This window comes from Sorex fumeus, unplaced genomic scaffold (genome assembly GCF_029834395.1).
Source record: "Sorex fumeus unplaced genomic scaffold, SorFum_2.1 ptg000028l, whole genome shotgun sequence".
Lineage (NCBI taxonomy): Eukaryota > Metazoa > Chordata > Mammalia > Eulipotyphla > Soricidae > Sorex > Sorex fumeus.
In genome coordinates this window covers 2,688,956-2,715,532 of record NW_026606085.1, presented here as the reverse complement: position 1 = coordinate 2,715,532, position 26,577 = coordinate 2,688,956, and the positions used below count along the sequence as shown (strand labels likewise).

General features: G+C 42.3%; 1 protein-coding gene and 1 non-coding gene across 2 annotated transcripts in view; both read left to right on the top strand.

Moving 5' to 3' along the window:
• RABEP1 (rabaptin, RAB GTPase binding effector protein 1) overlaps nt 1-26,577 on the top strand; it is a 128,708-nt gene that overhangs the window by 74,932 nt on the left and 27,199 nt on the right. The window contains exons 7-11 of the mRNA XM_056115256.1: nt 523-701; nt 11,714-11,845; nt 21,620-22,087; nt 23,894-23,998; nt 26,119-26,235. Coding sequence (XP_055971231.1) covers nt 523-701; nt 11,714-11,845; nt 21,620-22,087; nt 23,894-23,998; nt 26,119-26,235 — 1,001 coding nt within the window. The remainder of the gene's footprint in view (nt 1-522; nt 702-11,713; nt 11,846-21,619; nt 22,088-23,893; nt 23,999-26,118; nt 26,236-26,577) is intronic.
• On the top strand, nt 4,197-4,303 carry LOC130024498 (U6 spliceosomal RNA). Its single transcript, XR_008792578.1, has one exon. It is a non-coding gene; the product is annotated as a U6 spliceosomal RNA (small nuclear RNA).

Sequence of the window (26,577 nt, the reverse complement as noted above, 5' to 3'; positions counted from 1 at the left end):
TCAGAATGTATTAAATACCGTTAGCAGTCTCTTAATTAAAAGTGGTGTGGTCTCTTAAATCTAGATATATTTAGAGCTGGGCATGTGACTCAGTGGCAGAGCACTTGCATCATGTGTGAAGCCCTGGGTCCTGTTCTAGGCATTGCATGGTCTCCTAAGCACTGCCCTTGGAATAGCTCCCGAGCATGTGAGATGCAATTGGTAGCACACTTGCCTTGCATGTTTGAGGCACTAACTTTGATCTCTGGCATTGTAAAGAACTAAAAATATATTTATCCAGGGTCTCTAAAACTCTGAGCACAGGAAAAAAAATAACTCACATATTTCTAAGAAACACAGTTGAACAGACAGTACTCAGTACGTAGACTGAGTATTGTCTTGTCCAAGATCTAGTTGCCTCTGGATTCTTGTTAGAGGCAGAAAATCAAACATGCATATGCTCTGTTTATGCCTAGTAGTCCTATGTTAAAGAAATTGCCTACCATTAAAATTCAGTGTTTCTGGTTGGGGATTCCTAAACAGTTTGCCATCTCTTGGAGCAAGAGCGACAACAGCACAACCAGTTAAAGCATACGTGGCAGAAGGCCAATGATCAGTTTTTGGAATCTCAGCGTTTGCTAATGAGGGACATGCAACGAATGGAAATTGTGCTAACTTCAGAACAGCTCCGGCAAGTTGAAGAACTGAAGAAGAAAGATCAGGTGAATAGCAGTTTTGTGGGACTTGCTTTGTTAGTAATATATCACCTCATGTGAATTGCCTACTTTATGTGTATTAGAGATTGATAGACACTGAAACAAGGTATGTAGATCACTTCAAAACACATTGTAATTGTTACATTTGAGGAATTTTGTTTTCCAACTTTAGAAATGGCTTGACTGGGGAAGAAAGGTGATTTAAAAATGTTTCTCTGCAGTTGCTATTGAATACAACAGTGCATATTTCTGAGAAAATCTTGCTCTATAGTTGTGTTCAATTCTTGCAGCGCTCCTGAGTTGTATTAATTGAGGCCAGGTCTCTTGTTTTGTTTGTTTGTTTGTTTTTGAGGGTATTCATTTTACTGTTTTAAAAGACAAACAAGAAAATAAAGGATGTTTGGAGGATCCTCCCAGGAGGGGAGACGCATGTCGAAAGTAGACTATGGACTGAACATATTTGCCACTCAATGCCTCTTTTGCAGACCACAACACCCAAATGGAGAGAGAGAACACAGGGGATTGCCCTGCCACAGAGACAGGGGGGATGGGGGGATGGGGGTGGGAGGGATATTATCCATGGTGGTGGAAAATGGGCACTGGTGGAGAGATGGGTGTCTGATCATTGTATGATTGAAACCAAAGCACAAAAAATTGTAAATCTACAACTTTAAAAAAAAATAAAATAAAATAATGGGGAAAAAAAAAAGAAAAAAAAAAGACAAACAAGAATAGATAGAGGAAATCTACATTAAGATTTGAGGCAACTGTAAAAGCAGAACACAGAACAATGACTTGATCTCATAAGAGAAACAACTAAAATGAAGCTTTACCATTTTTCAGGTTGTAATAATACATTTTAATGCCAAAAACATCAAAAGTACATTTTGAATTATTCCTACTAGATTTATAATAAACTATCATCTATTAATTTGCTTTCATAAGTCTTCTCTGTTCAATAGCATGTGCTATCCAAATACATACATTCTAGTAATTTACCATTGAAAATAGTTTTATCTCAAACTAGTGATCAGCCTTTTCACCTGAATTTACATACATTCCATTTTATTAGAAAATATGAAAGATGTTTCTACTGGTACATTCTAATCAACATAATACATAAAATAGAGTTCTCATTATTAAAGTGAATCTTTTTAGTAGGATAACCTGGTGGGTTTAATTTAATAGCTGAAGCATGATATGGTAACTATACAATACTGTACTGTTTAAACTAATCCACAGTTGCAGAATAGGTCTTATTTATAAAATATATGATGATAAAGCTTTGTAGTATGAGCAGCAAAATACTAGAAAATAGTAAATGAATAAATGATTTTCATCAGTGGCCAGTCATTATTTTACCTTTAGGACCTGGAAGAAATTGTCTTTTTGCATTTCAAATGTTCTGGTAAATCTAGTCATTTCTTAGGCACCTCTGTATCGCCTTGAATTGCTGAAATCAGTGATTCTAAAGAGTCAAAGTCACTTTTTCTGGTTTGAGGTAGCCAACGGTGGGCATGTTGAGGATTTCTCCATAGAAGTCCTCTTTGTTGTTGTTTTGTTTTTTGTTTTTTGTTTTTTCTTTTTGGGTCATACCCGGCGGTGCACAGGGGTTACTCCTGGCTCATATACTCAGGAATTACTCTTGGCAGTGCTCGGGGGACCAAATGGGATGCTAGGAACGGAACCTGGCTCAGCCACATGCAAGGCAAATGCCCTACCTGCTGTGCTATTGCTCCAGCCCCCTAGAAGTCCTCTTTGAAGGTGTGCATGATAGGAGTTTCCATGGACTTGTAGTAGGGGTTCCACCCGATGCTCACCACCATCTTATGCACGTCCCCACTGCCAGCACTGGCCCAGCCGCACTACATGCTGGTGGGTAGATCTGCGGGAAGGTAGTCCACACCTTTTCTAGGGAAGTTGGCTGTGGGGATGCCCAGCTGCTTGGAGACGTGGCTGAAGCCCTGCACCACCTGGCCGCGGCAGAAGTAAAGAGTGTTGCTGCATGACGCCATCTGCCAAGGGTGTGGGCTGGGACTGTGTCCTGCGGGGCCACCGCCATGGGGGCGCTGCTGGGTCCTCCAGTCGGGGCACATGGCTGAGCTCAAGCGAGCTGGTGGGCTGACAGGCGCACAGGAGGGCGGTGATCACCCCGTGGTGCAGCCAGCCCCTGCCCAAAAGAAACCGTGGGTGACAGGCGGTGTCTTGAGGCCAGTTCTCGTGTGATATTGCCCGAAAAACGTTATGGTTGGGAGATAGTTCAAAGGGTTACTGTGGGGCTGGAGCAATAGCACAGCTGGTAGGGAGTTTGCCTTGCTCGCGGCCAACCCGGGTTTGATTCCCAGCATCCCATATGGTCCTCTGAATACCACTAGGGGTAATTCCTGAGTGCAGAGCAGGAGTAACCCCCGTGCATCGCCAGGTGTGACCCAAAAAAGCAAAAATCAAATCAAAGGGTTACTGCATGCTTTGCAGGTAGTCACCCCAAGTTCTGTCTCTGGTACCACATGATTCCCTGACCACCACCAGAAAGTGATCATTGAGACCCTCAGCAAGAGTAACCTCTGAACATTGCTGGGTGTGACCCAAAAGCCTCCCTACCCCCCAAATCACTGTATCACTGTCAACCTGTTGATCTTCAATTTATTTGAGTGGGCACCAGTAACATCTCTATTCCCCCCAGCCCTGAGATTTTAACAGCCTCTTCTTACTCATCTTTTCCCAACTTTTGGAGGCTCTTTCGGGGCAAGAAAATGAGACCTATTGTCGTTACTGTATTTGGCATATCAAATACGTCACAGGGAGCTTGCCAGGCTCTGCCCGAGCGGGCTGGATATTCTCGGTAGCTTGCCGGGCTCTTCGAGAGGCCTTTGTTTGTCCGGAAAGCGGCCTGGAGTATGGTGGTGATTGGGCAGTGGAGTTCGGCTGCCGGTGTGGGGTCCCTTGGGTTGGGGAGGGCTCTCACCCACCCCACAGCCTGGCGTGGAGTCCAGTGGCATGGTTCTGGGGCCCTCCTTTTACACACACACACACACACACACACACACACACACACACACATACATATATAGATCCTGTTTTCGCCTTATTTCTTTTAAAAATATATTTAAGGGGTCTGGAGAAATAGTACAGCATGTGGGGCATTTACTTTGCACACAACCAACTTGGGTTCTATCCCCAGCATCAAATGGGGATCTCCAAAACCCCACCAGGAGTAATCCCTGAGTACAGCCAGTTAAGCACCACCACCTGCCCTCATATGTGTGGATTTATTTATTTAAGGGACTAGAGAATTAGAATAGGAGTTAAGGTGCTTGCCTTGTATACTGTCTGCCTCTTTTGTAATCCTAATCATTGATTATGGGCCCTGTATCACTGTCAGGAGCTCAGAGACAGGAGTAGGCCCTGAGCATTACCAAGTGTGGCCTCAAAACAAAAAATATTTCTATTGTTACATGAGTAATACACAAATACATCCTCATGTTATAAATGTTTTGTTTCGTGCTGGCTTCGGCAGCACATATACTAAAATTGGAACAATACAGAGAAGATTAGCATGGCCCCTGTGCAAGGATGACATGCAAATTCGTGAAGTGTTCCATGTTTCTAAAAAATGCTTTCTTTCATATACAAAATCACCTGATATCCCATTACTCATCGATTTGCTCGAGCGGGCGCCAGTAACATCTCCATTTGTCCCTGTTGCATGCTAGTGTAGCCTGATGGCATCTGCTCGTTCTAGGAACATGAAGTATCTCAAACTGATCATTCAGGGTCTTTATGAAGAAGTCTGACCATCTTGTAGGTGGGCGGCCACGCGATCTTTTGACGTCCTGTGGAATCCAGTTGGTAATGGCTCTAGTCCATCGGTCATCTCTAAATCTCATTACGTGTCCAGCCCATCTGATTTTCGATGCCTTGGCAAACAAGACAGCATCCCCAATTCTTGATCGTCGATGGAGGTCGGAACTCCAGATTCTTTCTCTCATTTGAGTGAAGCATGATACTCCAAGCATAGCTCTTTTCGATTCCTCTTTGAGAGACCCGAATAGTGTTCTCATCCTGTTTTCTTAGGGCCCAGGTCTCTGAGGCGTATGTTAATGCAGGAAGAACAGTGTTCCGAGTGGAGGTTCTTTGTCCTCTTAGTTATTTCTTCGATGCTCTTGAAGGCATTCCAACCCGCTCTCTTCCTCCTGCACAACTCAGGTGCCAGGTCATTTGTCATGTTGACTTCTCGACCTAGGTACACATAACTGTTGCATTCGAAGATGGTCGTTCCGTTGAGAGTGAATGGAACGTCAGGAACAAGACTGTTTCTCATGAACATTGTCTTTGTGAGATTCAGCTGTAATCCAACCAGTGTAATCCACAATCAAGGTCTAAGTCGGTCAGCATTTGTGCTGCTTGGCTGATGTTTGGTGTTATTAGAACGATATCATCAGCAAAGCGGAGGTGGTGTAGTTGTCGACCATCTATCTTCACTCCCATGCTTTCCCATTCCAGTCGTCGCATGACATTCTCGAGAGTGGCACTGAAGAGTTTCGGTGAAATAGTATCACCCTGCCGAACCCCTCTTGACATCAACGATCACTTCTTTGTAGAATGGTGAGATCCTGGTAGTGAATCTGCAATACAGCTCACGGAGGATCTTGATGTATAGGGCTTGAATGCCCTGATTGGCTAGGGCTTCAATGACCGCTTCCGTCTCAACAGAATCAAAGGCCTTCTTTAAATCAATGAACGTTATACAGAGCAGCAACTTGAACTCCCGAGAAACCTCAATGAGCTTGGTTATCGTGTGGATATGGTCGATGGTGCTGAATGGAACCTGGCTTGCTCACATGGTTGTCCTTCATCTAATGTTTTCTGCCAATCCTATTCAGAATGATTCGAGGGAACAGCTTATAGATGACAGACAATAGGCAGATTGGGCGATAGTTGCCAGTGTCGTGGATGTCTCCCTTCTTGTATAGTAGTACAGTCCTGCTGTTTTTTCATTGGGACGGAACCTTGCATTCAGACAGGTAGCGTGTGAAGAGCCGAGCCAGTGTATTGATGAGTACTGATGGCAGGTTCTTCAGGTGTTCAGGGCTGACCTTGTCTGAGCCAGGTGCTCTTTGTTTCTTTACCGACGAGATGGCGTGTTGGATTTCGGAAGGGAGAATGTTGGGAACGACATATCCATCCTGCAGAATTTGGTAGGTGGGCAAGTGAATGTGGCTATTAAAGAGATCTGAGTAGAAGTCATAAATAATCTTCTCCATCGCCCTTCTGAAAGATGTGATAGATCCATCAGGATGTCATATATATATGTATATATATCATAATAAATACATAGTGATAAACAGAAAAATCTCCTTTGACATCTCTCACACCTCCATAGAAATAACTACTTTTATTTCTTTTCCTGGCAATGTTGGAGCTGTGGAATGTAAAGCATTTTTCTCCAGCTTTTTGTGCTTTCTTTCCAGACCATCTAATTTTGTTATCAGAAGTAATTTGAAAGTTGTTGTTCAGGCTATTTCTGTGTGTTTATTAGTGTGTATTTAAGGTATATATATTTTTAAATTATGCAACTAGTAGCATAATATCTTGTATAACTCATTTTTCTCATAAGCATTATTTTATATATTTTCCAGTAGATATTTCTGGTAGCATATATTTAATGTATATACTAAAAGCTGATTTTATTGCAGGTGGTTTGTTTCTTTTTTTATGTCATTTAAAACAATATTGTGGGGATATGGTGCTGCCAACAGGTCTGTCTGTACCTGTGAGGCGAGTGCTTCAGCAACCTGATGGTGCCTTCAGACTTCCAGATAGCCCAAAATTGCTGCTGTGCCTTTGGCCAGACCCCAAAAACTTGGGGCAAAGTTTACCAAGAAAGTAAATGGCCAAAAGTTAGGTATGTGGGAAACACATCCACAAACCACCTCCGGCTCAGCTATATACTTGGAGGCATGGCCTCTCTGGTTCCTGATTGAATTGCTTAACGGCCATGATCCCAGAGACTCAGAAACAAATCTTGAAACCCAACGGCTTTTGGCAGAAATGCATCTGGCCCCTGCAGTAGGTCATCGGTGCTGGGCCAACCCAGGTGGGAATAGGTTTTGTGCCTTGGCCTGTTCCCCCTGGCGGCCCAGTGACCTCAATCCTTCAGAGGCCACTGGATAGTCAGGTTTGGGCCCCCAGTGATGAGACACGCAGGGCCTCACGGGATGAGGGTGGAGCCGGGCCTGTCCTCCCCACCCCAACGATACCCCAAATCATCGCCCACGAACGGATCTCTGGCTCCTGATAAAGCTGCTTAATGGCCATGATCCCAGAGACTCAGAAACAAATCTCGAAACCCAGCGGTGTTTGGCAGAAATGCGTCCAGACCACACAGTAGGTTACTGTCGTCGGGCCACCCCAGGGGGGAAAGGGTGCTGTCCCTCCGCCTGCTTCCCCCGGCGGCTCAGTGGCCATCATCCTCCAGAGGCCACTGGACAGTCAGGCTTGGACCTGCAGTGAGGAAACTTGTTGGGCCTCACGGGATGGGGGGGAGCCGGGCCTGTCCTCCCCACCCCAACGAGACCCCAAGTCATCGCCCACGGATGGCCTCTCTGGCTCCTGATCAAGCTGCTTAACGGCCATGATACCAGAGACTCAGGAGCAAATCTCGAAACCCAGTGGCTTTTGGCAGATTTAAGTGTTAACATTTCAGAACTTTAAAATCACATGGCCTACTGCAGCCATGTGACATGTTATTCATAACCAGCAATAGAACACAAATTGTCTACTGTTGTCTTTTCAGCAGATCCTAGTATTGGGGTAAAATCTCAAATAATAATGGTGGGTCTGGTGTCAAAATATTGAATGTGTTCAAAGTAGAGAGAGAGTAATGTGGAAATCATCTGCCCCACAGGTAGGGGGAGGGTGTGGGTCGGGGGTATACTGGGGTTTTTGGTGGTGGAGAATGGGCACTGGTGAAGGTACGGGTGTTTCATTGTATGACCGAGACTTAGACCCGAAAGCTTTGTAACTGCTCTCATGGTGATTCAATAAATAAAATTATAAAAAATGGAAAAAAAACCAATATTGTAAATAATATTCTGTATTATATCACTGTGCAGAATGTTCCAAAGATATCAAAGTAAAACCTCTTCTAGATATAGGAAATGTTTTAAGTGATCTTTTATGACTTAGATTTTGTTTTTTAGAAATTTTTTCCTTTCAAAATTTTGTTTTCTGTTTCTTGTGTGTATATAGACATACATATACACCTTTATCTCACATAGTTCTGAAAACAAAAACATATAAACAAGGAAATAAAACAGTAAAATTCTTCAAATGATATAAAGACTAGAGGCAAATCTGAGATTTGGTCTAATTCCAAGTTAATCACTCCCAGTTCCTCTTGTACCTCACTTCCTGTGTTTTCCCCCAGATGTCTGCTCTGCTGTGTCCCTGTGCTTTCTTTCTGCGTTTGTGCTTTCTTTCTGCCCGCTGTTTCCTTTCATGCATTCAGGAAACTCATCTTGCTGAACATCTAGTTTTTATTTCAAATGTTACCTTCTTTGTTTTTCCTTTATCTAGCTTCTTCAATTAAAATCAGCCATTGTGTTTTTTTTTCCCCCTGTAGAATGTTTAGCATATTTGTACAGTATCTCCACACCAGACTGTTCCCCCCACATTCCTCACATACACAGGGGGGAAGCATTGAAACTGTCTACTTGTCTTTATTGAGTGAATTATTCCATAAGCGCCAATCATTCCCATAGTATTTAAATACGTGTATGTTTCTAGTGGATATATATTGTTAAAACCTTTTCCTATTCCAGTAATTTGAAGGAAATTTCTTTTTTTTTTTAATTTATTTATTTATTTATTGAATCACCATGGGAAAGGTTACAAAGCTTTCAGGTTTAGGTCTCAGTCATGCAAATATCAAGCACATTTCCCTTTACCAAAACTTATTTTTTACCATGAGGAACCCCAATAAAACCCCACCCCCCACCCCTCCCAGTCCCTGTGGGGCAGATGAATTCTAGTTAACACTCTATCTGCTTTGATTAGATTCATTGTTTCAATAAAAGATTCACCACTATTATTTAGAGTTTACCCCCCCCCCCCCCGAATCAGACATGCTGACAAAGCATTGTGAAGTGATTTGCTTTCTACAGCTGGGTTCAAGAATTAAATGTTGGTTTTGGATTTCTGTTATTTTACTTATTGACCCTGGAAGTATTTATACTGAAAGTCAGATAGTTAAGAAATTGGTTTCTGTGCTCTGGAGTCGTGGCCGTGCTGGAGAACCGCTAGTGGGGGGCAACTGGTGGCCTCGGTAGGGCGTGAAGGGCGGGCCGAAACGCCCCCCTTCCCATGAGGTTTTAGTCGCCCCCAGTCCCCCGGCTCATACCTGCTGTCCACAAGGCTCCCATGCGGCCGCCATCTTTCTTTCCAGAGAGGAGAAGGCGACTGGGGCAACACCCTTTCCCCTCCGGACAAACATGATAGCCTGGATTAACGCATAGTCCTTTCACTTTTCTGCTCCAAGCTGTCGGGTTCTGCATTAAGTCCTTGTGCTTCTGGGGCCGTGGCCATGCTGGAGAGCCGCTCGCGGGGGGCAACTGGTGACCTCGGTAGGGCGCGAAGGACGGACTGGAACGCCCCCCTTCCCATGAGGTTTTAGTCGCCTCCAGTCCCCCGGCTCATACCTGCTGTCCACAACGCTCCCATGCGGCTGCCATCTTTGTTTCCAGAGAGGAGAAGGCGACTGGGGCAACACCCTTTCCCCTCCGGACAGACCTGATGGCCTGGATTAACGCATAGTCCGTTCACTTTTCTGCTCCAAGCTGTCGGGTTCTGCATTAAGTCCTTGTGCTTCTGGGGCCGTGGCCGTGCTGGAGAGCCGCTTGCGGGGGGCAACTGGTGACCTCGGTAGGGCGTGAAGGACGGACCGGAACGCCCCCCTTCCCATGAGGTTTTAGTCGCCCCCACTCCCCTGGCTCATACCTGCTGTCCACAAGGCTCCCATGCAGCCGCCATCCTTCTTTCCAGAGAAGAGAGGGAGAATGGGGCAACACCCTTTCTCCTCTGGCAGACTTGATGGCCTGGATTAACGCATGGTCCGTTCACTTTTCTGCTCCAAGCTTCCGGGTTCTGCATTAAGTCCTTGTGCTTCTGGGGCCGTGGCCGTGCTGGAGAGCCGTTTGTGGGGGGCAACTGGTGACCTCGGTAGGGCATGAAGGACGGACCGGAACGCCCCCCCTTCCCATGAGGTTTTAGTTGCCCCCATACCCTCGGCTCATATCTGCTGTCCACAAGGCTCCCATGTGGCCACCATCTTTCTTTCCAGAGAGGAGAGGGCGAATGGGGCAACACCCTTTCCCCTCCGGACAGTCATGATGGCCTGGATTAACGCATAGTCCTTTCACTTTTCTGCTCCAAGCTGCTGGGTTCTGCATTAAGTCCTTGTGCTTCTGGGGCCGTGACCGTGCTGGAGAGCTGCTTGCGGGGGGCAACTGGTGACCTCGTTAGGGCGTGAAGGATGGACCAGAACGCCCCCTTTCCCATGAGGTTTTAGTCGCCCCCACACCCCCGGCTCATACCTGCTGTCCACAAGGCTCCCATGTGGCCACCATCTTTCTTTCCAGAGAGGAGAGGGCGAATGGGGCAATACCCTTTCCCCTCCGGACAGTCATGATGGCCTGGATTAATGCATAGCCCGTTCACTTTTCTGCACCAAGCTGCTGGGTTATGCATTAAGTCCTTGTGTTTCTGGGGCTGTGGCCGTGCTCCAAACTTAACTATGATTTTCAGAGACAAACGTTGGGTCATTTACTTCCCATGGATCACTTTGTATATAGAGAGATGTCGCGCGGCCGCGTGAGCGGCTGCGCGGTTTTGAGGAAAAGTCCTAGTTCCCGCATACTCGAGCTGTGGTTGTAGAGGCTTCTGGTCACCGGGGTTCCATCTGGGGGAGGCGGGATGCGGTACCTACCCCATCTGGGGCTTCCCGATGATCTCGGCTCTTTTTGGAACCTGTTTTTTTTTTTTTTTTCTTTCTTCGGGATCTGTGGATCCCGCCCTCCATGTTGTTCTTCTCTTCAGCTGAATGCTGTAAATATGGCCTGAAGGAAATTTCTATGTAAATTTTCTTTCTTGTGTCATTTGAAGATAAGAAAATGCTTTGCTTTATTTTTTTGGGTTTTTTTGTTTTGTTTTGTTTTTGTTTTTTTTTTTTCTTTTTGGGTCACACCTGGTGATGCACAGGGATTACTCCTGTCTCTGCACTCAGGAATTACTCCTGGCGTTGCTCGGGGGACCATATGGAATGTTGGGAATTGAACTCGGATCAGCTATATGCAAGGCAAATGCCCTACCTGCTGTGCTATTGCTCCAGCCCTGCGTTATTTTGTTTTGCCTTTCACATACAGTATATTTTTGGAAAGCTGTTTCCTGACTTCTAAAGTTATACTTTGTGTCTTTAGTATTAAACCATTTTACTGTGACTATGCTGTTATAAGCAAAGATCAAATCTTGCAGTGTGCTGCAACTTGAATGGAACTGGAGCACGTCAGGTTTAGTAAAATAGATGAGATTGAGAAGGACCAATATCAAATTATTTTACTCATCTGTGGTATGCAGAGAAATAAAACAAGGGAATACATAATATTGAATGAGGGTATATCCTTAGCCTTTTGATTTTAGAAATGAAATTACCAAGCATTGGGGTAGCAGAGTAGAAGGAAGGAGATGACTAGGGGTGACATGGAACAGTGGTAAAGGGTCAGTAACTTTATACTTGAAGACCAGTAATGTTAACACAGTTGCAACCATGTAGAAAAAAATATCAATAAAACAATTTTTAAAAAAATAAATGTATTATTACCAGATATCCTTGGACGTTATGAGAAAACAAAACAAAAAGTTCCAAAATCTGTCATAAAGCTGTTTTGTTTTGAATAATTAAGGAACTATATGAACCCTTAAGTATGGATCAAGTAATGTATTTTTTTCTTTGTAACATTTAGGAGGAAGATGAACAACAAAGACTTAATAAGAGAAAGGATCATAAAAAAACAGAAGTCGAGGAAGAAGTAAAAGTACCAGTAGTGTGTGCTCTGACTCAAGAAGAAACTTCAGCCCAGTTATCAAATGAGGAGGTAAAGCACTGTAGCCCTGTAGCCCTGTTTCCCGTTGTTCATCGATTTGCTCGAGTGGGAGCCAATCAAGTCTCCATTGTGAGACTCGTTACTGTTTTTGGCACATCCAGTACGCCATGGGGAGCTTGCCAGGCATACGGCCTGGGTGTGCCGCGGGCTGTATGTATGAGGGAGGAGGCCGCGGGCTGTATGTATGTCTGGGGGAGGCTTGTGGCTCAAGCACCTCCGAGAGGCGGCCCCGGGTCTGGGGCTCCGGAGGTAGGGAGACGAGGGAGGTTCTGCTCAAGGCCACATGAGGAAGTATAGTGATCTAAATTAAAATTAGTATATAAATGAGATACTACATTTTCAGCTTTTCCTACACCAGTTACACTGTTTGTATAGGAAGAACATAGAGACCTATTCGCTAGAAATTAAATAGTATGCTATCCAGTTTATGTTTGTTTTTATAGTATATAGACAAGGTCTTTGTAACATGTTGCGGTTTTTTTCATTGTCTGCCCTTTTTTGCCAGAGGTTCCAAAATTAAAACATTAGATGAATTTTTAAATGATTTTGCAAAATATTTTCAATATGAATGATTAATGTTGCTAATATTTTGAGCTTTTTGCTTAAAAGAGTAAATCTGAAGTAAAGAAACACTTAACTTCCTATAGGATACGTTTGGGTGTTTAACAACCAATATTGGATCTTAAGGGCAGAGAATAGTGGTTCAGTTTTAAGAGCTGATGAAGGACAGGTTCGAATATTTTCCAGTACTGGGAATGGATAAAGTAGAGACAGTTGAAGTAGAAATTTTATATATATATATATATATACACATATATATACACATATGCATATATACACACACACACACACATATATATATATATATATATATATATATATTACAGTTTCAGACAACAAATTTTTGTGCTTGGGTTTCAGTTATACAATGGCCGAGTATCCATCCCTCCACCAGTGCCCATCTTCCACCACCACAGGTCCCAGCATCCCTCCCACCCCCCATTCCCCCCATCCCACCCTGCCTCTGTGGCAGGGCATTCCCTTTTGTTCTCTCTCTCTCCTTTTGGGTTTTGTGGTTTGCAAGAGAGGCATTGAGTGGCAATCATGTTTGGTTTATAGTCTACTTTCAGCATGCTTCTCCCATTATGGGAGGATCCTCCCAACACCCTTTATTTGGTGCTCCCTTCTCTATCTGAGCTTCCTTTTCCCCTAGCACGTGTGGTTGGCCTCCAAGTCATGGAGCAAAATTCCTGGTACTAGTCTTGGCCACTCTTGGGTGTTAGTCTCCCATTATGTTACTATATGTTCCCCAGATAAATGCAATCTTTCTGTGTCTATCCCTCTCTTTCTGACTCATTTCGCTTAGCATGATACTTTCCATGTAGTACCACTTGTATGTAAATTTTATGACTTCATCTTTTCTAACAGCTACATAGTACTCCATTATGTAACTGTACCAAAGTTTCTTTAACCAGTCATCTGTTCTTGGGCATTCAGGTTTCTTCCAGTTTCTGGCTATTGTAAAGAGTGCTGCAATGAACAAACAAGTGCAGATGTCACTTCGACTATACTTTTTTGCCTCTCTGGGATATATTCCCAGGAGTGGTATTGCTGGGTCAAATGGGAGCTCAAATTCTAATTTTTTGAGAATTGTTCATACTGTTTTCCAAAAGGGTTGGACCAGTCAGTTGGACCTTCACCAGCAGTGAAGGAGGGTCCCTTTCTCGCCACATCCGTGCCAGCACCAGTTGCTTTTGTTCTTTTGGATGTGGGCCAGTCTCTGTGGTGTGAAATGATATCTCATTGTTGTTTTGATCTGCATCTCCCTGATGTAGAAATTTTAAGTGGTTTTCCTGGTCCAGTCACTTTTTCTGATGGTCGGGTGTATGGGGCCACACACGGTGGTGCTCGGGGACTACTGGCTTTGCACTAAGGGATCATTCCTGTGCCGGGGATCTAACTGTGGTCAGTTACATGCAATGCAAATGCCTTACCTCCTGTTACAATCTCTTTGGCCCCTGATGTCATCACCTCTCACTCACACTGTTATTAAGGTTGGCTTCATATGGGGCCATTGCAATAATATAGTGGGCAGGGCATTTGCCATGCAAGCAGCTGACCTAGGTTCAATGCCTGGCATTTGATATGAATTCCCAAGCACCACCAGGAGTGATTACTGAGTGTAGAGCTAGGAGTAATCATTGAGCACCACTCAGTGTGACCCCCCAAAAAAGATTATTTTCTTAGCTTTCCTCACCAGTGCACTACACCAACTGACCATTACTGTAACACTAATTTATTTTTTTATTTAAAAAATTGTCATTTAAGAACCATGATTCACAAAGTTATTGATAGTTCAGTTTTAGACATAAAATGTTCTAGCACTAGTGTCAGTTTCTCTCAACCAGTATTCCCAAGTTCCCTCCCACCTCCCACCTCCCACCCCTACTCCAGCCTGCCTCCTTGATAGGCACATGTTAAAGTTTGGTGATTGTAGTTTGGATTTTGTTTTTTCAATGTTGGGCATATGGTTTGGAGATATAAATATATACATATATGTATATATGCATATATGTAAATATATACACATACATACATGAGGAATGGCTATGCCATTCTTCAACATAATGTATCTGAGGCCCCCCAGCCTCTGCTCCCCTGTTACTTCCCTTTCTCATCTTCCTCCTCACTTCCTTTGATTTCTTTCCTTCTCTGTACTTTTTATACTCTGGGGTCAAGGATGATCTAGGCATCCCCCATATTTACAACATTACATTCCCTCATCCAGTTATTCTATTTGCCACAGATAAGTGAGATCATACTCTATTTTTCGTCTTGGCTTACTTCACTCAACATGATAACTTTCAGTTCCATCAAGGTTGTAGCAAATTGCATGATTTCATCGTTCCTTGCAGCTGCATAGTGTTCCATTGTGTATAGACCATATCTCCATACTCCTTCATCTGTTGTTGGACAGCTAGGTTGATTCCATAATTTAGCTATTGTACTAAGTGCTACTATGAATAATGGTGTGTATATTTTCTTTTGAATGAATGTTTTCATATCCTGAGGATAGATACCCAGCAATAAAATTGCTGGATCATAGAGCAGCTCAATTTAAGTTTACTCCAAATCCTTTTCTGCAGGAGTTGAACCAGACAACGTTCCCAACAGCAGTGGATCAGAGGAGCTTTTTCACTACCTTCTGTGAACACAGTGTTTCCATTTCCTTACTTGTGATTGACCTGGTCAGGCTTTCTACTTCCTCTTTGTTCAGCTTCTGGAGATTATATGTCTAAGAATTTTTTCCATTTCTCCCAGATTCTCCATTCTCCAGTGTAAAGTTCATAGTAATCTCATTATATATTGAATTTCTGGAGACTGTTGTAATTTCTCCCCTTTCATTTCTGATTGGATTTATATGAACATTTTATCCTATTTTCTTTGTGAGTCTTGCTCAAAGTTTATGTGTCTTGTTTATTCTTTGAAAGAACCAGCTTTCTGGTTTCTTTGGTACTTTGAATTGCTGTGTTGGTTTCTATAGTTAATTTCTGCTCTTTTTGCTACCTTCTACTATTTTTCAGGTTCATTTTTGCTATTCCTTCCCCAGACTTTTGTGATGTGTGTTCAGGTTGTGATTTGGGCTTTTTCTTATTTCTTAACGTAGGCATGCGCTGCTTTGGTTATTGCCCTTAGTATTGCTTTTGCAGTATCCCACAGATTCTGATAGTTTGTTTTCATTCTCATTTTCATTGAGTCTTTTTATTTCTTCCTTGATTTTCTCTTTAATCCGGTTGTTGCGTAGTAGTGTTTCGTTCAGTGTCCAAATGTTGAACATTTTCCCCAATCTTTTTGTGGTTACTTTCTGTTTTCATGGCATTATGATCTGGGAGGATACCTTGCATTGTTTCTTTAACTGTAGATTATGTATGTGTGAGTTATGCCCTAGTATGTAATCTATCCTCAAGAATGTTCCATGTGCACTGGAGAAAAATGTGTATTTTGAGAATGGAGAGCCCAGCATATGTCCATATGCCCAGTTCTTCTAGCTCCCCATTTAGGGCTCTTGTCTCTTTACTGATTGATCTGTCTAGTGGTGAACGTGAAGTGTTGAAATCATCCACTGCTATTGTATTTCCATCAGTGTGTTTCTTTAGGTTGTGAGCAGAAGCTTTGTGAATTTTCTTGACACTTCATTTAGTGTATGAATGTTGAACATAGTGCTTCTTCATCTATTATTCCCTTAATAAGTACTGTCTATCACTGTTTCTAATTAATTTCTTTATATTGAATACTATTTGTTCTGATATCATTATGGCCATTGACTTGTGTGATTACTTTTTATTCCTTCACGCTGAATCTGTATTTATCCTATGAGTTTAGGTATATTACCTGTAAGCAACAAATAGATGGGTTCCCCCCCATATTCCACTACTTTATGGCTTTTCATAGGCGAGTTTAGTCCATCCATTGACATTAAGAGATTATTGATAAAAAGGGCAGTGTTGCCATTTTTGTGTATGTGTGTGGAATCAAGTTTTTGTTGCAATATCTGTCTACTTTTTTATAGAAGATCTTTTTTTTTAAATTTTTTAAAAAATTTTTTATTAGTGAAACACCATGAGGTACAGTTGTAGATTTACAAATTTTTGTGCTTGGATTTCGGTCATACCATGATCAAATACCCATCCCTCCACCAGTGCCCATTTTCCACCACCAAGGATAATATCCCTCCCCCCCCCCCCATTCCCCCCATTCCCCCCTGCCACTGTGGCAGGGCATTCCCTTTTGTTTTCTCTCTCCTTTTGGGTGTTGGGTCAGCAAAAGAGGCATTGAGTGGCAAACATATTCAGTCCAGTCTACTTTCAACCTGCATCTCCCCTCCTGGGAGGATCCTCCAAACACCCTCCATTTGGTGCTCCCTTCTCTATCTGAACTGTCCTTTCCCCTAGAATACCTGGCTGGCTATAGAAGATCTTAAGCAATTTTTTACAGGATTGATTTAGCAGCTACAAATGCTGTCAGCTCTTGTTTGTCTGAAAATATTTCTGTCCCTTGAATCTGTGTAGAAGCCTCTCCAAAGACGACGGATGTTCTCAGTTATTATTTTTTCCAACATTCATTCTTTCCATTTCTCTTTTTATCTCCTTTTGGTATTTCTATAATTCAGAGATTATTCCTCTTTATATTATTTATCAAGAATCCTCCATTTATCTGTTTGAAATTGAACTTATATTGCTATGCAGAAGTAACAATATGATAATCAGTATTGTATTTAGAAGTGTGTTGATAGTAATTTTCAGAGATTATGCATTCTTCATAAATAAAAAAAATTTACGTTCTTTTGTGTTTAATTCTGTTCTTTTGCCCCTTCATTATTGTTGATGATTTGTATTTTTGTCTTTAATATCACGAATACGGTTCTCTGCATGTTGAATTATGTTGCTGTGGCTTGCTGTTGTAGTCTTCAACTCCTTCGGTTACATTTGTACAGTCTCTGATGCCCTGGATCAATTTTTCCTTGAGCTGATTGAATTTTTCTTCAAGTGATTTCTTTATTTCTATTGCCAATTGCATGGACTATATTGATTTGAGTTCCTCTTCAGTGAAGCTTGAGGCTTTATTTGAGCTGAATGGTTTGCCAGGGCTTCTGTACCAGTCTGTCAGAGCAGGTGAATTCCTTTGTTTTGTCATCCTTAATTGTGGGTACTGAGAGTTAGAGTTGAGTTTTAGATTTCCAGTCATCTGAGATCTGATCTGATTTGTTGGTTTTTTTTCTTCTTATATTTATTTATTGAATCATTTTGGGAAAAGTTACCAAGCTTTCAGGTTTGTCTCAATCATACAATGATCAAACACCTTTCCCTTCACCAGTACTCATTTTTCACCACCAAAAACCCCAATATACCCCCCACCCACCCCTCCCAATGCCTGTGAGGCAGATGATTTCTACTTAACTCTTCTCTACATTGATTACATTCATTATTTCGACAAAAGATGCACCATTATTGTTTAGAATTCCCCCCCCCCTTCAGAATTGCTGAAAAGGCATTGTGAAATACTTTGTTTTCTATAGCTGGTTATGAGAATCATATAATGTCATATAATGATTTTGGATTTCTGCAAAGAGCCAGATAATTACGAGATTGGTTTCTGTGCGTCTGGTGTTATGGCTGTGCCGGAGAGCTGCTCGTGGGGGGCAACTCGTGACCTCAGTAGGGCGTGAAGGACAAGCCAGTACCATCCCCCTTCCCATGAGACTGCAGTTGCCCCATCACCGCCGGTTCATACCTGGCTTTCCAATAAGCTCTGAGGCGGTGGCCACCTTGTATGCGGTCCAGATGCATTTCTGCCAAAAGTCGCTGGGTTTTGAGATTTGTTTCTGAGTCTCTGGGATCATGGCTGTTAATCAGCTTGATCAGGAGTCAGAGAGGCCATTTGTAGGCGGCAACTCGGGGTCTCTTTGGGATGGGGAGGAAAGGGCCGGTTCCACCCCATCTGGTGAGGCCATGTGTGTCTCGTCACTGCAAGCCCAAAACTGATTGTCCGGTGGCTCTGGAGGATGGCGGTCATCGGGCCGCCCGGGGGAACAGGCCAAGGCACGAAACCTATTCCAACCTGGAGTGGCCCAGCACCAGTACCTCCAGGTACAGGACACATTTCTGCCAAAAGCCTTTGGGTTCCGAGATTTGTTTCTGAGTCTCTGGAATCATGACCGTTAAAGCAGTTCGATCAGGAACCAGAGAGGCCATGCCTCCAATTACATAGCTGAGCCAGAGGTGGTTTGTGAGTGTGTCTCCCACATACCTAACTTTTGGCCGTTTACTTTCTTGGTAAACTTTGCCCCAAGTTTTTGGGGTCTGGCCAAAGGCACAGCAGCAGTTTTGGGGTATCTGAAAATCTGACGGTGCCATCAAGCTGCTGATGCACTCGCCTCACAGGTACAGATTGACCTGCTGGTGGCACCAGACCCCCCCTGATTTGTTGTTTTGCAGTGAGGGTTTACCACATAGAATCTGTTATTTTAACATTTTCTGTGCCCTTGAGATGCAATTTTAAGTGGTCATGCAGGTGACTATCTTTAATTACTCCTGTTATATACCAGAGTTATTATAGAAGTGTCTTAGGACTTATATTAGAACCTACAAGCCCTCAGGGTTTATCAGGTTGAAGGAGTAAATTTGGGTTGGGTCTGAGTACGGGCCACGGGACTAGGGAAGAAGTGACTGGCTCTGGGAGCAGACCATGCTAATTTTTCTTAAGTGTGGCTGAAGTAGGATTCCCTAACTTCACTGATTCCCGTTACTTACATAATTAAGTAAAAATTCCTTCTCAGACACCGAAGCCTTTCTAACATATAATCTGTTTTAGCTGCATTGGCTCTTTAGTGCTGTACTTCTTTTCTTGTTGACTCTTTTATCTGGTATTCTTACCTCCTTTCTGAGTTTTGAGTTCCTTTTGTTCATCTTTCAAGACCCAAGATGCTATCATCAGTGAAAGAAATGGTTCTCTGTTGGAGACCAGGGAAATTGCTCAAAGGGCTGGTATGCATGCTTTGTATCCAGGAGGCCTAGGGTTTGATCCACAGCACTACATGAATCCCTGAGTGCTGCTGGGATAATCCCCTGAGCACTACCAGATGTGTCCAGCAAAATAAAAGTAGGTTCTCTCTCAGCATACTACAGCCTTGCTCAGCTGATTGACCCTTAAATCTTACCATGCTCTGCATTGTATCACAGCCACACCTTTCTGTTCATTATCCATGTTTGTATGCCATGTTTCTACTGTGTCCCTGCTATTTAGAATTTCTACTCAACTTTCTGACTCTCTATTCCCAGCATGGTGAACCTGTTTCAGATAAGTTGGGAAATTGTCTTTTCTTACATGCTGTGTTTTTTGGTTTAGTCTGAAGATTTACCCTGAGCTATGTAAAGTCTACTTACTGGTAGCTTTTATTTTTATATTTATGAGTTGTTTCACAAAAAATGTTTTTAAAAGTATGTGTGAACGTTGTGATGTAACTTTTTTTTTTTTCATTTTCTTTGTTTGGATTACACACAGAAGCCTCTTGGCCTTATTATGTTGTGTACTTAGTTTTGGGTGATTGACAGATAATACGTAATTTCTGCCATTATACACTGTCCAGAAATGCTTGAAAAAGTTTCAGATGTAAAAAATACATATTTTGCAGAAAATAAGAGAAGATGTGTTGTGATTTACAATGTATTTGTATTTTAATTTTATCTTTTACAGTATATATCATATAATGCACATGACTTTATTACTGATATTTTAAGTGTATTTTTGGCTTTGAGATAGGATTTTTATTATCATTATTGGTTCTAGTTTGGGAGCTATACTTGACAGCACACTCATAATTCAGTTCTCTGAAATCACTCTTGGTGGTGCTGAGGGGACCATAAGGGATGCTGGGGATCAAACTCAGCAGGTTCAGGTCAAGTGCCTTACCCATGTACTGTCACTCTAGTCCTCAAATATGATGTTTTGCAGTTTGAATTGAGTATATTTGTTTTGTGTTAAAAGTTATGATGATTTACTGTGTAGTATATGTGCTGCTGATGTAAGCTAAGACAGTTTAGTATAGCTTGTTGATTTAAGTTAATATCAAATGCTTTGGAACTTAGATTTATTGCTGAAGACATTTAAAATTTGTAGGACTTTAGCATTTTTTATTGTTTCCTGGTTCTGAAGATAAAATACATCCTTCTAGATTAGGGAGGAGGCTCAGCAGTAGAGTGCTTACCTTGCATGAGTGAGACTCCAGGTTCATCTCTGGCACAGCAAACAAACAAGCAGACAAATATTATATGTCTCTTTCTGTTTGCACTTTTAAAATATAACCTGGGCTGGAGTGATAGCACAGTGGGTAGGGCATTTGCCTTGCACGCGGCTGACCCAGGTTTGATTCCCAGTATCCCATATGGCCCCCTGAGCACCGCCAGGGATAATTCCTGAGTGCAGAGCCAGGAGTGACCCCTGTGCATCGCCGGGTGTGACCCAAAATGCAAAAAAAATAAATAAATAAAATATAAACCAGAGTGCACATTTATAAATACTTTCCGTTAAAATCAAACTATTTAAAATTTTCAATATTCAGTGCGTATGCTGCCCGAGCCCATGTCCTGCTTGTGCCCACGTGGCTGAGCACATGTGGTGCCTGAGCACATGTGGCACCCACATCCCCCCTCTTGAGATGTGTACTTTTTTGTCTAATGCTGGAGTGTGTGTAAGAGCTCTCTCTGCCCTTGGAGAAGCCTACATTCTCTCTTGAGCGCATTACTATCTTGCTCACTTTTCCTCCCTCCTTACCTTTAAAAACCTCTAAATAAAATCTCTTCTACCTCAAAAAATAAATACATAAAAATAAAAATTTCAGTATTCAAACATCCTACCCAGACCGTCCCTGATTACTATGTCTAGATCAGATTCTTCAGCCTTCAGATAATTCAGTCAGTACATAGCTTCATTATGCCATTTTATTAAATATGATATTCTCATAACTCACTGCCACTCTTTTCATGAAACTGAACGTCTTGAGGTCAGAGATTGCATATTCAATTCTGAATGACAAGTGCCTGACATAGAATAGACTTAATAATTGTTCATTTAATTGAGCATAGGACAGTAGCATACTAACATTCATCATGTATAGTGTCGCACAATACTTTTAATGTATGGTAGTTTTCTTTTCTCACAGAGAATAGAGAATTGTCCAACTTGGCAATTTTTTTTTCCACCTTTCAGGAGCATTTAGATAGCACTCATGGTTCAGTCCATTCCTTAGACGCAGACTTACTTTTGCCATCTGGAGATCCATTCAGTAAATCGGACAATGACATGTTTAAGGATGGACTCAGGAGAGCACAGTCTACGGACAGCTTGGGAACCTCAAGCTCACTGCAATCCAAAGCTTTAGGCTATAACTACAAAGCAAAATCTGCTGGAAACCTGGATGAATCAGATTTTGGGCCATTGGTAGGAGCAGATTCGGTGTCTGAAAACTTTGATACTGCCTCCCTTGGGTCACTGCAAATGCCAAGTGGGTTTATGTTAACCAAAGATCAAGAAAAAGCGATCAAGGCTATGACACCAGAACAAGAAGAGACAGCGTCTCTCCTCTCCAGTGTCACACAGGGTATGGAAAGTGCGTATGTGTCCCCCAGTGGTTACCGCTTAGTCAGTGAGACGGAATGGAATCTCCTACAAAAAGAGGTGAGTTTTCTTTCTGACTTCTCCCTCTCATTCTCTTAGCAGGGTTCTAGAAAGCTCCTGGATTCATTGTTTATTCAATAGTTAGTAAATGTTAATCCATATTGTGTGATCTTTATTATTGTTCTTTGACTGTTCCAGATAATTATGGCAGAGAAGGGAACTAACTTGCTAATCACTTATAGTGTGACTTTTCTGCCTTAAGTGCCTACTCTGACTTTGGAGCAGTTTGCTTGTATAGCATAACAGAATTGGTTAGAAAAGCCTAAATTTGGTTTGCAGGGAGTGTGTGGTGATTTGGGCCACTCCCAGAAGAGCTCAGTGATTCCTTTTGGCTCAGTTTTCAGGGGTTATGCCTGAACACTTTGGGGACACCATTGTGATTCTAGGGATCAGATCAGGGTCAGTTGCATGCAAGGCAAGCACCTTGTCTCCTGTACTATCTCTCTTCGCATTTTTTTTTCTGTAATCACAATGCGTACTCTTTATTTTTCTTGATACCTAAATTTCAAGTGCTGGAGCCAGAGAGATAGTTGAGAGCTTTAGATTGCATGCAGGAGGCTTGCCACAGGCAAGGCGAGCGCTGTACCGTATATTGCTCTGGCTCCCCCGCCAGTCCCCCCAACCCTCCACAAGGCAGCTTTTAATGGAATTAATTTTCCTCCAAATAGTATCTGCAAACTCAAAAGTCAGATTAGGAGGTAAAACTTAAATGTGTGTCTGCATAGTGCTGTACAGTCTTCAAAGCCCTTCCAAGTACTTCACCTCTTTTTGAGCTTCATGGTAATCATGAGAATCAGGGCATGATTGTCTCCATTTTACAAATGAGGAAATTCCCTCTGACAGGTCAAGTAAGTTGCTCAAGGTTTTTGTTTTGTTTTGATTTTTTATGTTCTACCAAAATTTGGGTTAGAATCTAGGTTTTCTGACTTCCAGTACTTTACTAGGCCTATTGATCAGTAAGCAGAACAACTTAGTAACCCGAAAGAAACCATTGCCTTAATATTATAGAAAACACATGTGAAAGGCCTACTTAATAATTAATATCTACTTTATAATTGATAAAGTGGTGAATTGATTGGGTAGCATGTATTTAAATTTTGAGTACCATGGTGTAGTATCTTGTGCTTGCTTGTGTTTAACTGTGTTCCTGTGCCGGGGAGGTATCTCAAAGGACTGGAGAAGAGAATACCTGGTGACTGTTTAGTCTCCTGAGGACCACCTTGTAAGTCCCACAAATTTAAAAATAAACAGGGGAGGGATGAGACATTATACATGGAGTAATCCACTAGACTCGCGTGTGGCCAACCCTGGTTTGGTCTCAGACACTGCATATTGTCCCCCATAACTACTAGAAGTTATCCTTGAATACAGAGCCAAAAATATCCTCTGAGCACTGCCCCAAAATTACCAGAAACACAAAACAAAAGAAACTGTCCCTTGTTTTTATGTTACACTTGTTTTGAAACTTATGAGTTTTTTAATATTCTTTTTTGTCTGTTTGTTTTGGAGCGGCAGTGCTCAGGGTTTACTTCTGGCTCTGTGTTCAGGGATCACTAATCACTAATGGTGGGGCTTAGGGAATACTGGGAACTGAAATTGGACCAGCTACATGCAAGGCAAACAAACTACCCACTGTACTACTGCTCGGTCACCTAGAATATTCTATTTTGTAACTCTTTTCCATGAGTCTCTGAATAAAGTATTAATGCTGTATACAAAGTAATACAGACAGGCATATGTTTCTCCTGTATATGTTGTAGAATTATTTTGTTCTGCCTGACAGAAGGTAATTTTGGTGCCCTTCAGGTACATAATGCTGGAAATAAACTCGGTAGACGTTGTGATATGTGTTCTAATTATGAGAAACAGTTACAAGGAATTCAGATTCAGGAGGCTGAAACAAGAGACCAGGTGAGTTTCTTTTGGATATTCCAAATTGATAAGCGATTGTATTTTTCATAGATAGTGCAGAATTAGCTGATTTGGCGGGGCAGAGGGGCTGGGACTTTCCATGTGCTTTATGAATTCTTGTTAAAATTGAAATTCTTGTTAAACATGAAATAATCCAGCCCAGGCAACGGAAGTTACATTTTAGATTCTTTTTCTGTAACTTTGCTTTATATGCTTGCTCAGTATCACATAGGTCGACTTAGCTCTTACGGTAGTGCTGGCACATCTCAAACCTAACCCTTTAACCCAACACCTAAAAGTGATCTTGCCATGAACATATAGATAAGTACTTAGAGATGTGAAAATTTAGGAAGATCATACTGACTATTAACTCTAACTGAATAAAAGCTTAGTTGGTTATTAATCAGTATTTGAACTCTTAATTGTTTATTCCCTTAACCCACATGTATTTTTTTCCACAGATGGTTCAAAGGTAAATTTCTAAAATTACTTGTGAAACTAATATAGTTGGCTTCTGATAGGGTGGTTTGGAAATTGATTACTTTGGATCCCATAATTATTTCAGTACACATTTTACTGATACTTCATCCATGCCTGGCATTCTGCTGTGCCCTGGGTAGCCTGAGACAATGTGCTACTGTCCATAAGGAACTTTCAGTATGGCCAACCAAGTTATCAGTTGAATGTATTTTATTCCTATTGAGGTGCATCTATAACTGGAGGAGGGGCAGTGGCATCTAACTTTACTATGCACCAGGGAAGGTCACTCTTTTTTCCTTCCGCTTTTTGGGTCATACCCGGCGATGCATAGGGGTTACTCCTGGCTCTGCACTCAGGAATTACTTCTGATGGTGCTCAGGGGACCATATGGGATGCTGGGAATCGAACCCGGGTCGGCCACATGCAAGGCAAATGTCCTATACACTGTGCTATTGCTAATTAGGAAAAGAAATGGGGAAAGGTTGTTCAAGTAGAAGATGTACAAAGAAATGGAGTTGTGAGCGAAAATGTTGTGTTTTGGAAAATATGAATAGTTCATGTGATGAGAGAGAAAAAAGAAGGGAGAGAATGTAAATAATGGGAGAGGAAGCTACAAAGGCAAAACCATGATAAGATCTCTGAGGGAGGGTAGTGATTGAAGGGATTTAAATTTTATCCCAAAGACTTTGAAAAACATTTAGGGATTTTAAATAGAGAAATTTTCTTTGAATTTTATTTTAGTTATTTTACAGTTTTGGGGCTGCACCCAACATTACTTCAGGGCTTACTCCTTGTCTGCACTCAGGGATCACTCCTGGCAGGCTCAGGGGACTATATGGGCAGGGAGGGGTGTTGGTAATCTAATCCAGGTTGGCTGTATGCAGTGCAAATGCCCTACCCACTGTATTATCACTTGGGCTCCTGAATTTTATTTTGGAATAAAACCTTTGGGGACTAGAGCTAGTACGGTGGATAGAGAGTTTCCACTGCATGGAGTTGACCCAGGTTTACTCCCTGGTAACCATATGGTCCCCTGAGCATCGCTTGGTGTAACCCCACCCCCCCCGCCCCCACCCCCACCCCTACACGATTGTTTCAGTATGGGCTGTAGATTAGAAGCAATGATAGATCATAGAGTTAGGGAATCCAGTGATAGATCATAGAGTTAGGGAATCCAAACCTTAGAGGATCTAGAGCTTCCATTTAAATGAGACAGTCTATGTAAAACATGTTTTAACTGTAAGAGTACAGTTGGTCACTCAATCTTTTCTGAATGGGTAAATTTGGTATTTCTAAGCAGAAATACTCCATTTTGGGAGGGCATCAGGGAGATACAAAGGGCCAAAGTGCATGCCTTGCATTTGGAATCTCTGAACTGATTCTTGGCTTTGCATAGCTGCCTAAGCATTGTTGGGGTAGTTCTGGTGAGACCCAGTACTGTGAGACACAAGAAACACCATATTGTCAGGCTTTTGCACTGCTAGACTAAGTGTCACAGAGAATGACACCCAGACCCCCAGGTTCTGCTGGGATTCTCCCTTCCCCCAATTATATTTAAAAATTATCAGAGTTAGGGAATAATCTTTACTTTATAAAAGAATTCTTGTACCTCCTTCTAATTGATAATTTCAATTGCATAGGTCAAAAAACTACAGATGATGCTAAGGCAAGCAAACGACCAGTTAGAGAAGACAATGAAGGATAAACAGGAACTGGAAGACTTTATCAAGCAGAGCACTGAAGATTCAAGTCATCAGGTAAATGAAAATTTTAAGAATGTGACCCAAGGGGGAGTGGGCTAGAGCGATAGCACAGCAGTAGGGCATTTGCTTTGCACGCAGCCAGCCTGGCCGAGCCGGGTTCGATTCCTCCACCCCTCTCCGAGAGCCCGACAAGCTACAGAGAGTATCTCGCCCGCACGGCAAAGCCTGGCAAGCTACCCATGACATATTCAATATGCCAAACACAGTAACAACAAGTCTCAAAATGGAGATGTTACTGGGCCTGCTCAAGCAAATCGATGAACAACGGGACGACAGTGTTTTGTTTGACCCAAGGGGGATGGCTGAGTTGTTTAAAAAAAAATTCTGAAAATACAA